Below are 15179 nucleotides of genomic sequence, written 5' to 3' on the forward strand. Positions count from 1 at the left end.
CAGAGAGGAAACCGACCATACAGCAAAAAGTCACTGCATCGAATCCCGAAACCGAGCTATGACTCATAATTGGTATTTCAGCATCTGTAAAAGTCCAGTCCATCTAAATATAATATTTTTTAAGACATAAAAGAAGAAATCAGAACTGAGTTTTTTCAGTCCACCAAATTCTCTAAAAAATGTAATAAATATGTTATATGTACCCCAAAATTGTAACAATCAAAACTATAGCAGACACACAAACCCTCACACAGTTACATCAATGCAAAAGTTAAAAAAAAAGTTGCGTATCTCATAAAATAACAAATATTTTTTTTTTACTTTTTACAAATTACAGAATTTTTTTACTACTAAAATATATTTGAAAAAATTCATAGAAGTTTGGTATAGCTGATCTGCTGAATCACGTTGCCTGGTTGTTTTTAGTGCATTATGAACTTTAGAAAAATAATACCTCAAAACAATTATGGAATTGCATTTTTCACAATTTCATCCCACTTGAAATTTTTTTCTCAGTTTTTCAGTGCATGTTAAAGTAAAATGAACAATGTCATTCAAAATTACAACCAGTCCTACAAAAATAAGCCTTCATACAGCTAGATAGATGGAAAAATAAACAAAGTTACGGAAGAAGCACAAAAACACAAAAGAGCAAAAATGAAAAATCAGGTAGTTTCTAAGGGTTTAAGGGAAGGTTATCATCGCAACTACCCATCTCTAAATGAAAAAATGTCTATAACGACATCTAAGAGAAGGACCACGGGGAGCCACAGACTTTCACATCTCTGCTCAGACCTGCTTCAGTGTTGTCTTTCTCTGTTGCTAGGCAACTGCAGATTCATCCTGCAGGAAGCACTGGTCATAGAAGGACGTAGATCTGGGGATTTATTATGATGGAATATAGGCTGAACTGGATGGACAAATGTCTTTTTTCGGCATTACTAACTATGTTACTATGTTACTATGTAGAAGATATGATAAGGTCAACAGTGCAATCATGCAAAATGTATGTGTGCTGTCCAGCTTAGCATGCGTAATCAACACTCTGCTGTGACCAATGCGGCATTACTTCACCTTCCTCATACTTGCAGCACACTGACGGGAGTTGTAAAGTATTCCTTTGCTTAATCTTTGTGACTGTGACTAGGGCTGCCACTAGGAATTTCAGCGCTCCATACTGGCAAAATTTTCGGGCCCCTTGAGACTACACCCAGGCTCCACCCCAGCTCCGCCTCCACACTTTGAACCTTCCACAGTCCCACCGTCCACATAGTCACCACTTGAGCTCAAACCTGAGCCTGTCCCTGCACTCACCTAACACCCTATGTGGGTCCTTCCCTCCACCACCATCAGGATACCTCGTCCCTAGTAGTCACCTATTACTGTCCTGGCTAGTGCAATGGCCGGCAAGGAGCACTAGCCTCACCTCTGCAGATAATACACACAGGGGGAAGTGACAAACACCAAAGGGACAAGGTGAAAAAAAACACCACACTTAGCTGAGACAAAAGAGCTGCTCCTTCTAGACTGGTCTCCAGAAAAAACTGAATCACCAACAGTCAGCTGATGCATCAGGTAACCTTTTAAAGGATGGTGGGAGTGGTCACCACCTGCATCAGCTAACCCAGCAGCACTGCAGTAACACCAGATAGTCAGCGGGGGAGGGGAAACTGACATTAACCCCTGATGGTCCAAAAAGAAAAAAGCATTAAATTAAGTGGAACTAGAGCTGCCACAAATCCAAAAATGGATCATGACTGCCCCTTAATCATTTGCAGCCCCCTCCATCATGTGCAGCCCCCTTCATCATGTGCAGCCTCCCTTCATCATGTGCAGCCCCCTTCACCATTTGCAGCCCCGTCCATGATGTGCAGCCCCCTTCATCATGTTCAGCCCCCCTTCATCATGTGCAGTGCCCCCTCATCCCCTCCTCATGCATTTAATTCATTGTATAAAGAAAAAAGTTTTACATACTTACCTCATAAGCGATCTTAAGCAGGCGCAGCTCCGTTTTTGGTCACAGTGTCCTTGTACATGTCGTCGTGTACACGATGACATCATCGCGTACGCACCGACACCTGACCAGAAGTCCAGGGAGGGCAGAGGGATTCAGAGCTACACAGCAATCAAGGTAAGACGGATGTGCACAACTCCAAGAAAGCTAATGGGCCCCGGCACTGACATGTGTGCTGCAGGCCCACATCACACAGCACATTAGTGCATGATAGGGTCCTGTGAGCAGAAGCACAAGAGGTGGGGTCCTGCAGGCCCCCTGTGTGCCACTGCTCATCGGGCCCCATACAGTAGTAAAGGCAGTAATTCCCTGATGGCAGCCCTGACTGACGTTAGTCACTACTCACAGACAAGCCGTGAGGCAGGGTAGTCAAGACATCCAGAGGTCAAACACCAAGAGAGCTAGTGTAAAATAAGGGGAAAGGCAGTGGCGAAGTCAGGTCACGGACTGAAATTAGAATTCCAGGAGTGTAGCGAATCAATATAAAGGTGCTAGGAAATAGATGGTCAAAGGCAAATCCAAGGTCGGGCAATAATGATCAAAATACAAAAAACTCAGAGCACACAGAAAACAAACACTACTTGAGCTAAGCTACAACTGGCAATAATTGGAGACAGAGAACCAGCTGGATAGTCAGGTAATCATACTGAACAGGAGACACATGGATGAAACCCCTCATTCCCCGGTTCTGATTGGGCAGCTGGACTGTCACTCAAAGCACTGACAGCTCAGCACACCCTAGCCTCCGACTGGATGACTGAGCTGTCCATCACCATACTGACAGCTTAGCAGGCCCAGACCTAGAATGGACAGTGACTTGGTGTTTTTCCTGGTTTTCTGGTCCTTATCCTGCTTATGGCCATGACTTTTTTGTGCTATATCCCTCCTAGCTCTGACCTTTGCTAGCCTGACTTCACTTTGACTGACCACCTGGAATTTGACCCTGACAGTTAGGACTGTATTTTCGTTCCAAGTGCAATCCAACAAAATATCAGTTCATAGTCAGTTATATGTCGTAGTCATAGTCAGTTCATAGTCCAGTTTTTTTTCCTCGGCCCGTGTCTATCTGTCTGAGGAAAAAAAGTAGCAGCATGCAAACTGTAGTTGAATCACACTCTGCCATGAAGTCATTGGATCCTTCATAAAAATCAGGCCAAACTCGGGTGACATTTGAGTGAGGTTCGATTTTCACTGACTGACATAATGAAGGAGATGGAGACTTTTTTTTCCATCTTTTCCACATCCGAAAGAAGCTGATATCATTATGACCACACTTTGATCAAAATCTCATCAGAGTGTGATCAGAGGATGATTAGCATAATCAACCCCATTCTCTCAGATGAAAGAACAAATGCTGGTGTGATTCTAGCCTCACCCCGAATATAGTTTTGTCTTCCAGTTCTGTCCCTCATTCTGCCCTTCCTGCAAGTGACTCACTGGTTTGAACATCCTCAGGCTGCACTCATGGCTAGCATCAGCTCAGTGGACACAGTCAAGTGGACCCAGCAGTAAGAACAAATCACTAGGTTATTGGTTAAAGATTAAATACTAGACTAAATACTCTAGTAAATGCAATTTTTTTTTACTTACTTTCCAGAGTCATTCCAATAATACAGACTGAAGTCCACAGAGTCGGCAACTTCCTGTCTCACCTCCCAGAAACAAATAATCATCTGATCATCAGAAACTTGACAGCTTAAGTTTTGGGGTTTAGCTTTATCTGCTACAAATATAGATAAGGAGAAATAAAGAGAAACAACAACAATGTTACAATAGTCCACCTTTGCTTCACTAATATTATCTGGCTTATGTTGGAACGTACAGCATCTATAGTGCCTATACCACAGCTTGTCTCGCATTGGAACATTATTTAGTTCACACGCTTATCCTCACATTTCTGGTAGGTGGAAAGCATTGCCACCATTTATTTTACCAATTAACTTACAATACCCATAACTTCCATCTCCTTACTTCCAGTCTACTTTTCCAGCGCATGCCCATTGTCTCTCCGGCAGATCCATCATGGTGTACGATGAACACCTCGCACATGTGTTGGCATTTATTGAAACATCAGTAAGTGCACTTACAACTATTTATAATTATTATTATTAATTTTTCTAGCGCCATTTATTCCATGGTGCTTTACATGTGAAAAAAGGGGCATACATAGACAAGTACAAGAACACATGGGCTACTTGCACAGTGAACAAGTCTGTATGATCATGTTCACACACCACCAAGAAACCTGAAGACACAAAAGAGAATAGTAAAACCAAAAACACTCAGTTTGAAAAAATGTTGCAGGTTTCTTGGTGGTGTGTGAACATGATCATACAGACTTGTTCACTGTGCAAGTAGCCCATGTGTTCCTGTTTCCATAATTGTTCTCTTGTGTCTACAAGACTGGGGAGTTCCACCACTCCTCTTGGGCTATCTGCACAAAAGCTGTTCTACCCTGTATGCACACATGGATTTTTCCTTTCTGAACCCTGTTCACACAGGTTATATACAGATGATCAGGTTTTTAAATACATCAGATAGGGATTGCATACATTAGTTAGGACTGCTCTGATAAGGGTATACCGTGAAGATTGGTAGAGCAGCTTAGTATACATTTTTTGCAAAAAACGTATCAACCAAATACCCTGTTTTTTACATCTTTTACTAGCACTTGCGGATTACTGCAACATTTTTTCAAACTGAGTGTTTTTGGTTTTACTATTCTCTTTTGTGTCTTCATAGACAAGTACAATAAACAAAGTATTTTTCGGACTATAAGACGCATCGGACTATAAGACGCACCCAGGTTTTAGAGGTGGAAAATGGGGGGAAAAAAAATATTTGAAGCAAAAAAGGTGGTAAAATATTTAATAACATAAACATACTATTATATGTGTTGTTATTATATATAATAGTATGTTATGTTGGAAGCTGCGGGTAGAAGATGCAGCTGCGGGACCAGTGTGGTGTCTGTAAAGTACTGTATGAAGACGCTGGAGGCTGAGTATAAGAATGGGGGCACAGGGCTTATATTTAAAGCACCACTCCAGTACTGAAAAATAACACTGGAGTGCTGCTTTGAGATCCCATTGGGAGAACTATAACTCCCAGCATGTCCTGCAGAACCTATAGCATGCTGGGAGTTATAGTTCACCACAGAAGTGGCAGAGTGCTTTATTGTGTGTTGTAGTGACTAACCTTTTAATTGTGGCAGCCAGCCACACTGGTGAGGTAAAATGCTGGAGCATCCCATCCCATGCTGCTCCTGGCTCAGCTCAGCTGACAGGTGGGCGGGGAAGCAGCTAATGAATATTCACTGCACTTTAATGATCGGGACCATGTGGTTTCCCCAGTGCTGATTCCTGAAGCCAGGCAGGGACATTTTTCTGCCTCCCAGTGCAATCCCACTCGCTGCTGCTCCTCCCCACGTTACATCCCTACCATAAGACGCACCCACACTTTCCTCTCAAATTTGGAGGGAAAAAAGTGCGTCTTATGGTCAGAAAAATACTGTAAATATCAAAAATAATAAGGTAACTTACTTAACTTACACTGTACTGATGACCCCTGATGAAGCTACACTTCATAGCGACAAGCGTTGGGTTAAGGCTCAACTTCGGATATTGCATATTTTCTATTTGTACGTCTTCCTGTTTTTTATAAGTACTTAGTGTGATACTGATTGGTATAATTTAAGTCTATTATCGTTGGATTTGTATTAGAATTTTTCATGTGTTTTTACATTGCAGCAACATCAGTGTTATCCACTTATGCCATTATTTATATTTCATCTTGTTCCACATATTCTCATTGTCATTTTAGTGATAGACAAATTCATATAATTAATTACATATACCGTATATACTTGAGTATAAGCCGACCCCACTAATTTTGCAACAAAAAACTGGGAAAATTTATTGACTCGAGTATAAGCCTAGGGTGGAAAATTCAGCAGCTACCGGTAAATGTCAAAAATAAAAATAGATACAAATAAAAGTAAAATTAATTGAGACATCAGTAGGTTAAGTGTTTTGGAATATCCATATTGAATCAGGAGCCCCATATAATGCTCCATGCATATCTTAATGGCCCCATAAGATGCTCCATATACAAATATGCCCCATATAATGCTCCATGCAGTTCTTTATGGCCCCATAGATGCCCCATATAATGCTCCATGCAGTTCTTTATGGCCCCATAGATGCCCCATATAATGCTCCATGCAGTTCATTATGGCCCCATAGATGCCCCATATAATTCTCCATGCAGTTCTTTATGGCCCCATAGATACTCCATGTAATGCTTCATGCAGTTTGTTATGGCCCCATAGATGCCCCATATAATGCTCCATGCAGTTATGACCCATAGATACCCCATATAATGCTCCATGCAGTTCTTCATGGCCCCATAGATGCTCCATGCAAGGCTTCATGCAGTTTGTTATGGCCCCATAGATGCCCCATATAATGCTCCATGCAGTTATGACCCATAGATGCCCCATATAATGCTCCATGCAGTTCTTTATGGCCCCATAGATGCTCCATGTAATGCTTCATGCAGTTCTTTATGGTCCCATAGATTGCCCATATAATGCTCCATGCAGTTCATTATAGCTCCATAAGATGCTCCATATAACATTGTGCCACTTGTAATGCTGCTGCTGCACTAAAAGAAAAAAATTACATACTCACCTCTCGTCGCTGCCCGCTGCTCCTCAGCGTCCCGTCTCTCCGCAGTGACTGTTCAGGTAAAGGGCGGCGTGCACACTAATACGTCATCGTTCCCTCTGACCTGAACAGTCACTGCAGAGGAAGCGGAAGATGGAGCGTCGGTGGAACGAGGGAAGGTAAATATGAAATACTCACCTGCTCCTGGCGCTCCTGACGCGGTCCCTGCATATCCCACGGTCTCCGGGCACGGCAGCTTCTTCCTGTATTGAGCGGTCACCGGTACTGCTCATTACAGTAATGAGTATGCAGCTCCATACCTATGGGAGTGGAGTCCATATTCATTACTTTAATGAGCGGTACCAGTGACCGCTGAACAGGGGAAAAGCTGCCGCGCCCGAAGACCATGGGACATGCAGGGACCGCGTCAGGAGCGTCGGGAGCAGGTGAGTATTTGACAGTTGTTTCTCCCCCTCACTCGCCAACCATGACTCGAGTATAAGCCGAGAGGGGCACTTTCAGCCCATTTTTTGGGCTAAAAATCTTGGCTTATACTCGAGTATACATGGTACATCATATTGGTAATTTTGCTATAATTGTTCTACGGAATATATATTGACACTCCAGGATTCACGTATTTTTCATTACTCTTGATATCTATAATATTTACATACCCGATAGGTGGGGCAGTTTTATTATTATGTATCTACTGATTGATTCATATCAGGATTATTGTGCCTAACCCTGCCCAATGTCATTTGTGTATTGGTGTTTTGGGGGGTTTAATAGCTTTTAATTGTTTGGCACATTGCTCTTCAATAAAGCCCTTTTTTTATTGTTCCTAATGTTTGAGTGTGCACTATGATTCTGAGTAGCTTTGTTAATATTCCCTGCCTGGCACAGCCACAATTCTGAATGCAAACCACTCAACCATGGTTAACTAATTGTGTTCAAGCTCAGCAATAATTATGTGTTAGACTTAATAAGAAACTTTTCACAGTTTAATTTTTATTTTTTTAAGCTGAGTACCTTCCCCAGCTGGTGCTGCGCCACTGATTCTGGAACAGTTTTTTTCCGTGCCCAATCAATCATTCTAAAGTTATGCACCCCGGTAGTAATGAGCACCACAATATGCAAATTCTCTTGTAAACTAACTGGACATATGGCACAGAACTTCTATGTTGGCGTTACTATTTTCTCCTTTATGATGCTGGCCAATGAAAAGATGGCCATGTCATAAAAGGCAAACACCAACAGAGAAGGTCATAACTGCAGCTTGTCTCAGCATGTTGTCCTGATGTAAGGAGGTGGACAAGAGAGAAGATGATTACAGTGGATGTTTAGCTGAGTAACTGCAAGCAAACATCTGCTGGTCCAGGGTGAAAGTAAAAGTAAACAACAAATTATAGTAGTAGGAATCTCAAAAGTGGAAGTACATGTAACCGGAGAGGAGATTGAAGAAGACACCAGGTCAGGTGACACCTGTGTCACAATTATTAAATATAAAAGGCCCAGCCAGGCTGAGAACTATACAGTTGGCACCAAAATCTGTACCAGGCAGGTCGTGTGAATGCGATGAGGGTGTCATTGGTTTACAGCGACAGAGAGGAGCCAGATGACCACAGTGTCTGATTTTTCCTACTCCTGCACTGTTTAGAAGCACTTTATATTAAACGGTGTCAATTTATTTTAGCAGTGCAGTGGTTAATCTGCTCAGTTGAGAGCTCCTGGAATGTTAAGGCTCTCAGCTGTGCACTGTTAGCCACTCACATCTCCTGTATAATTTGGGTCCTGGCTAGCACTCATTGTCAGAGTTAGCTTTTGCTGCATAGCTGGTGGTTGTTGGTTTTTGTTATTGGAGAAAGTGTTTGGTGGATTTATCTGTGACTGTTGCTGGGGTCAAGTTGTGTGATAATTCCCTTTCTTCTAATACTTTTGTTTAACTCCATTCTCCACTCCTCAATGCGTTCCTCTGTTGTCAAAGTGAGTATATTTGTATGCTTGGTATTTTTCATTATCCCTGTTCCTATTACCTTGTTAGTCTAGTTGTTGTATTACTACTACTCCCCTCTTCCCTGGGTGGAGGAAGGGTACAGACTGAGGACAGAGGAGCTAAGGCAAGGTATGTGGCCCCAGCATCTTCACCATCAGAAGTAATCTAGGGAACAGGGAGAGCTAGGGCACTCCAGCGTCAGGGACAGGGAAGGAGCCCATGGTCCTGGGACACTTAACAACAGAGTCATGACAGTGGGATTACAGCCACCAATGCCAAAGAAGGGTCCCAGAGAGGTCAGATGCCGGAGAAGGCCTTATCTGTGAGGAAGACTAGGACCAGCGCCAGTAGTAGACTAAGAAGAGCCAGTGGAAGCCTCATGCCTGTGCCAGTAGAAGATCCATGCTCTGTGCCAGTAGAAGGTTGTAAGCAGCTCCATTAGAAGACCATCAGCAGTGCCAGAAGAAGACCATAAGCAGTACCAGTAGAAGATCAAGACTAGATCTGAACCAGGCTCAGTAGACAATCCTACTGTAGCAGAGGATCGTTCCTGGGAGCCGCTACTTCCAGTGTTGATGTATGGTACAAGTTGTACGCTGGGGCCGTGCTTCAGGGAACGAAGACAGCCAATGCGACAAAAAGGCTGTATACTCAATGACTCCCATATCTAGGACTTGTGGCCTAGTGAGAAATACCAATAACACTGCTGGGGCTGGTGTAATGATTAGAGGAGGTAGGGGATGGGCCTAGTAGTGAGAGTGATGCCTTTTAAGCTGAGACATAAAGGTAGGTGTCCCCAACCAGTAGCTCGGGAGCCACATATGGCTTGCGGTCCCATGAATTGTGGCTCGCGGCTGTTTGCCAGCTTGGTGCATTAGCTCCAGATTTAGTAAACTGGTATGAAGAGCATATCGCAAAATGGTGAACTTTGTGAGTAGCTCTACGAAGAAGAGCAGATTTGGGTACACTTCTACTGGTCTTGGGGGTTTAGAGATAATTTAAGTATGGTATGCTGGAGACAGGATGATACTACTGGTCAGAGGAGGTGCTTGAAGATGGATTTGACTGTGTTGGGAGTGCGTGATGGGAGAATGCTGAATGTAGTGGGGTGTGGTGGGAACCCCTGGATTTTGGTATACTGCTTCGGGGTGGTTTCTGTGGAAAAGCTTTGGTTATCATTATACCCGTAATGGGGGCTTTGGTTGCTACTACTGTGAGGGGGTAGTAGCTGTATGTGGCTCGCGACCCTCTTGCAGAGCTGAATGTGGCTCTCAAGGTCAGAAAGGTTGGGGACCACTGCATAAAGGCATTAATCGTTTAACTGCTAGATAATAAGAACATTATCAACAGTGTATATAATAGAACGTTGCATGGACCATAGAATCATAGAATGTTAGAGTTGGAAAGGACCTCCAGGATCATCGTGTCCAACTCCCGGTCAATGAAGTGCAAGTGCCTCCATTTCTGCTATTGGTGCACCAGAGCACACCAGCACTGGAGAGCTTGTGCTACTGGTGATGTACTATGTTTCTTTTTTCCTGTGCTCTGGCTCTCTGGCTAACAACTTTCTCCTCCAATTCCTCCATACCTAGGAGCAATTCTAGTTATCTTGCTGCCTGAGGTGAAAATTGAAATGGTGCACCTCACCGTAGTGCAATATAAACCTGCATTGAATAAACATAATTTTGACATTGTTTTCTGGGTTTTGCTTTTACTGTACTCATTTTATGAACCATCATTATAATTCTCCAGGTCATTACTACAATTATTGTAGTACCAAACTTGCAAAGATTTTTTTAAAATTATTTTAGTGTTATTTTTTTCATTTTGTTCTGGTTAATTAATTTTATATTTTTATCATTTTTATAGACTGGAATTTTACGGATGCATCGATAACAAATGTGCTTATTTTATGTCTATATTTTTAAGGGGGTGATTAGAATTTTTAAATTTATTTTTAATATACAGCTTTGGCAAAAATTAAGAGACCACTGCGAAATACTCAGTTTGTCTGATTTTTCTCTTTATAGGTATATTTTTGAGTAAAATGTAAATTGTTCTTTTATTCTATAAACTTCTGACAACATGTCTCAGAATTTCCAAGCAATACATTTTGTATTTTTTTCTGAATAGGAGAAATGGTCAATATTAAAAAAAAAAAAACAGTGCTTTCAGACCTAAAATAATGCAAAGAAAACAAGTTCATAATCATTTAGAAACAACAATACTAATGTTTTAACTCAGGAAGAGTTCAGAAATCAATATTTTGTGGAATAACCATGATTTTTAATCACAGCTTTCATGTGTCTTGTCATGCTTTCCACCAGTCTTTCACACTGCTCCTGGCGCAAAAATGTAAGCAGTTCTTCTTTGTTTGATGGCTTGTGACTATCCATCATCCTCTTGATTACATTCCAGAGGCTTTCAATGGGGTTCGAGTCTGTAGATTGGGCTGCCCATGACAGGGTTTTGATGTGGTGGTCTCTTAATTTTTGCCAGAGCTGTATATTTAAAACTTTTATTGCTCTTCTTAGAAGATTTGAACCTCTGGTCGTTTGATTACTTGTCCTATGTAATGCAATACAACAGTATTCCAATAAAAAGGACTAATCAGTCTCCTATGAAGCCCAACCTGTGGCTGTCATGGCAACCCATTGGTAATGCTTGACTTCTCCATTTAAATGCATCAACGTTTGAAGCTCAGCTTAGGCCACTACTGTTAAAGACGAATGTTGGCTATGTAGCATCGTCAGCATCTACTGCATGTGGAGAGGGATCAGCTCCTGAGATCATTTAACACACCCCGACCAGGCTCTGTGGTAGAGTTTTAGAATGGGGAAGTCAGAAGGTGGCATTTTCAGAGACACCACAGACCACCACCTGAGGCAAGAAGCTCATCTCGCTTCTTGACAGAAAGGCTTTATGAGAAAGCCATTAACATGGTCCTGTAGCAGCAGTTTATATAGCAAAGAACACAATGATTGGCTACTGTAAATTTACCATCCCAAATCCTTTTGTCCCTGATATCATGTCAGGAAGCCCCCATACTCAATATACTGCCGATATCATTGGGTTTGGCTGTCTATAGACAAAAGGCCCCCATACATATTAGACTAATGCCACCTGAACCCACTGATATTGTCTAACCTATATGGGAACACCGGTTGACTGATGGTAAGGAGAGATATCGATTGCACATGTCCGATCTCGGACTGTTGATTTCACTGTTCTCTCCGAGATAAACTGCCGGACTGATATGTCAGTTGGAAGATTTCTCATGGAAACGAAGGAGCTGTTGGCTGACAGCCATCTGATGTACTGTATATGGCCAGCCTAAGGCAGACCAGGGTCATCTACAGCCGTGGGCCATATTCGGCCCTTTGGCTATTCGACCCATAGACAGGGACAGTAAAAGGGCTGAAAACAGTGGCCCACAGACAGCACTTCTCTCTCCACCCCTGTCTTCCATCTACAGAAACCGGTGAACATAGTGGTACAGGAGGGAGCCCCCTCTTCAGGCATTCAGCCTGTGTGAGATTGATTTTTTCAGCTCAGCAGGTACATTTATGTCACTAGTTCACACCTGATGTGGAGTTCAGTCTGCACAGAGCAAAGATCAGAGCAGTGCACTGGGGGAAAAGGGGCAACGTGAGTCAACAAACTTAATTATGCTCAATATTAATAAATACAATTAATATTAATATAAAGTAATAATGAGTTAATATTTATTTTGAGCAGAATTAATTTCAGCATATTGGTTCAGCCCTCCACAACATGTAGCAGCTAGTAACAATAAATTTCCCATCCCTAGTCTAAGATGTCTCTGGACCTTCTGGGGTTGTTTCACCTTAGGCTACTTTCACACTAGCGTTAACTACAATACGTTAAAATGCGTCGTTTTGCAAAAAAAACGCATGCAGCAAAATATTTTGCTGCATACGTTTTTTCCCCATAGACTTGTATTGGCGACGCATTGCGACGAATTGGCATTCGTCGGTATACGTCTTTCGGCGGATGCGTCGAAAAGAGGCGACACGTCGTCTTGAAAAACGTAGATTGTAACGTTTTTTGGCTCCGACAATAAAACGTGTCTCGGTGCATTCGTCGGCATACGTCTTTTGCTAGAATTAAAGTCTATGAGCGACGGATGCGTTGAGTCACGTCGTACGACGCAATGCAGCGCTGCAATACGTTTTTTTCTACTGAGCATGCTCAGAAACAGGATTTTTATCTAATTGGCCAGACATCCCCAAATCTATATAAACCTGGTCTGGGCCTTCAACCCCCACATATGCCAGCAAGACACAGAGACAAGAAGAGAAGCCTCCAGCCAGCCGGACACCAAGAGCCCTGCCGGACACCAAGAGCCCTGCCTGGACCCCAATAGCCCAGCCGGACACCAAGAGCCCAGCCTGGACCCCAATAGCCCAGCCGGACACCAAGAGCCCAGCCTGGACCCCAATAGCCCAGCCGGACACCAAGAGCCCAGCCTGGACACCAAGAGCCCAGCCTGGCAGCAAGGACCAGACACACTACAACAGTGTGAGTATATTGCCATTTTTGTGTGTGTGTGTGTGTGTGTGCGCATTTGTTTATGCCGTACTGACTACAGCAAGAGCTTTTAAAACCTGAATCCAACCTGAGGCCTGCCGTCGTCCTGCAACAGCCAGTGCCCTGCTACAGTCCAGATCTACCCTGAGGCCTGCCACTGTGAAGACATCAAGCTCCAGCCGGAGGACTGATGGCCGTGTGTGTGTGTGTGTGTGTGTGTGTGTGTGTGTGTGTGTGTGCATTTTGGTACTGCTGTGTGCTTTTGTATGTATGTGTTCACGTGCCTGCACCTTATTATGCCTTCGTCAATATTATGCCGCTTCATGTGTTATGCTTGCGTTATGACTCTGCTTGCAGGTATGTTTGTGTGCGTCTTGTTGGTTGCATGTGCATTTGTCAATGCCATATTGGTTAATGTTGATTTTTGATGTATTTACTAAAGGTACCGTCACACTGAGTGATGCTGCAGCGGTACCGACAACGATCCGGATCACTGCAGCGTCGCTGTTTGGTCGCTGGAGAGCTGTCACACAGACAGCTCTCCAGCGACCAACGATGCCGGTAACCAGGGTAAACATCGGGTTACTAAGCGTGGCCCTGCGCTTAGTAACCCGATGTTTACCCTAGTTACCAGCGAACACATCGCTGAATTGGCGTCACACACGGCGATTCAGCGATGTCTGCAGGAAGTCCAGTGATGAAATAAAGTTCTGGACTTTCTGCAGTGACCAACGACATCACAGCAGGATTCTGATCGCTGCTGTGTGTCAAACTGAATGATATCGCTAGCCAGGACGCTGCAACGTCACGGATCGCTAGCGATATCGTTCAGTGTGACGGTACCTTTAGTATAATGGTTTGTGCAGCATGTGTGTTTTTTTTTTTAAATTGCATGTATTATTGCAAAGCCTATAGGTCTGCAGCTTTTGGTTAGAATGTGTGTGTTTTTAAAAAAAAAAAGTTTTAATTTTATTAATTTACTGTTGAAACGATTCGTAGTTGATGTACATGTATTTAAAATAAAGAGCATTTCTGCTCCATTGTGATTTAAAAAAAAAAAAAAAAAAAAAAAATTTTTTAATAAACTGTTTATTAAAAAATTGTCCGTAGTATTATTTCATAAAGGTAAATTTAAAACAGGTCTATGTACCAATGGTTACACATGCAATAGAGAGTTGGTTGAGTGTTCTTTTTTTAATAAAGGTTATCCTTTAAGGCCGGCGTCACACATGCGAGTTTTACGGACGTAAGAGCGCAGAATCTACGTCCGTAAAACTCGCAAAACATACGGCACAATGATTCTCAATGGGTCTAGTCCTATCAGCCGTATATTACGGATCCGTAATATACGTCGTTCTACGGCCGTACAAAATCGCAGCATGCTGCGTTTGTCAGCGTATTGCGCAAAAAATACGCCAATGCAAGTCTATGGGAGAGCGTATAATACGGAATGCATACGGACCATGCGTGTGACTTGCGAGAAATACGCTACTCACTGGCAGATGTCCTGAACTGTCTAAAGCCCTCAATCAGGCAGGTGAGACATGCTAATTAGCTGAAAAAGCCAGACAGTGAACCCGGAAGTCTGCTGCACGCCTCCACGGAGTGAGAGATTGAGCATGGCCAGCATAATTAATGTAGACATGCTGATCATTTTGATACAGGAGAGGCCAGAAATCTGGGACCAAAGAGACCCCAACTATGCGAACAGGGCAGTAAAACAAGCTGCATGGAGGAGCGTGTGTGGCTCCCTCTTCCCCCAGTATGACCAGCAGCCACGTGCGGCCCAGCGACAAATAAGTAAGTACACCCATGTTTGCAATGTAATGTTCTTGCTAAACAGCAGGCCCTTACTACTTTGAATTGCTAAACCTTAATTTATTAATTCTTCCTGAAAGTAATATAAATCCAAGCAGTATATACATGGTGCTGGATATGATAAATGGATTTCATG

At 42.9% G+C, this 15179-nt stretch overlaps 1 protein-coding gene across 4 annotated transcripts in view; it reads right to left on the bottom strand.

Annotated features, from left to right (window-relative positions):
• LOC138677145 (uncharacterized) overlaps window positions 1-15179 on the bottom strand; it is a 163702-nt gene that overhangs the window by 56136 nt on the left and 92387 nt on the right. For all 4 annotated transcript variants that reach the window (XM_069767048.1, XM_069767051.1, XM_069767049.1 and 1 more), the window contains one exon: window positions 3605-3737. In XM_069767048.1, the coding sequence (XP_069623149.1) occupies window positions 3605-3737 (133 nt within the window). The remainder of the gene's footprint in view (window positions 1-3604; window positions 3738-15179) is intronic.

Source organism: Ranitomeya imitator, chromosome 4, assembly GCF_032444005.1.
Source record: "Ranitomeya imitator isolate aRanImi1 chromosome 4, aRanImi1.pri, whole genome shotgun sequence".
NCBI lineage: Eukaryota > Metazoa > Chordata > Amphibia > Anura > Dendrobatidae > Ranitomeya > Ranitomeya imitator.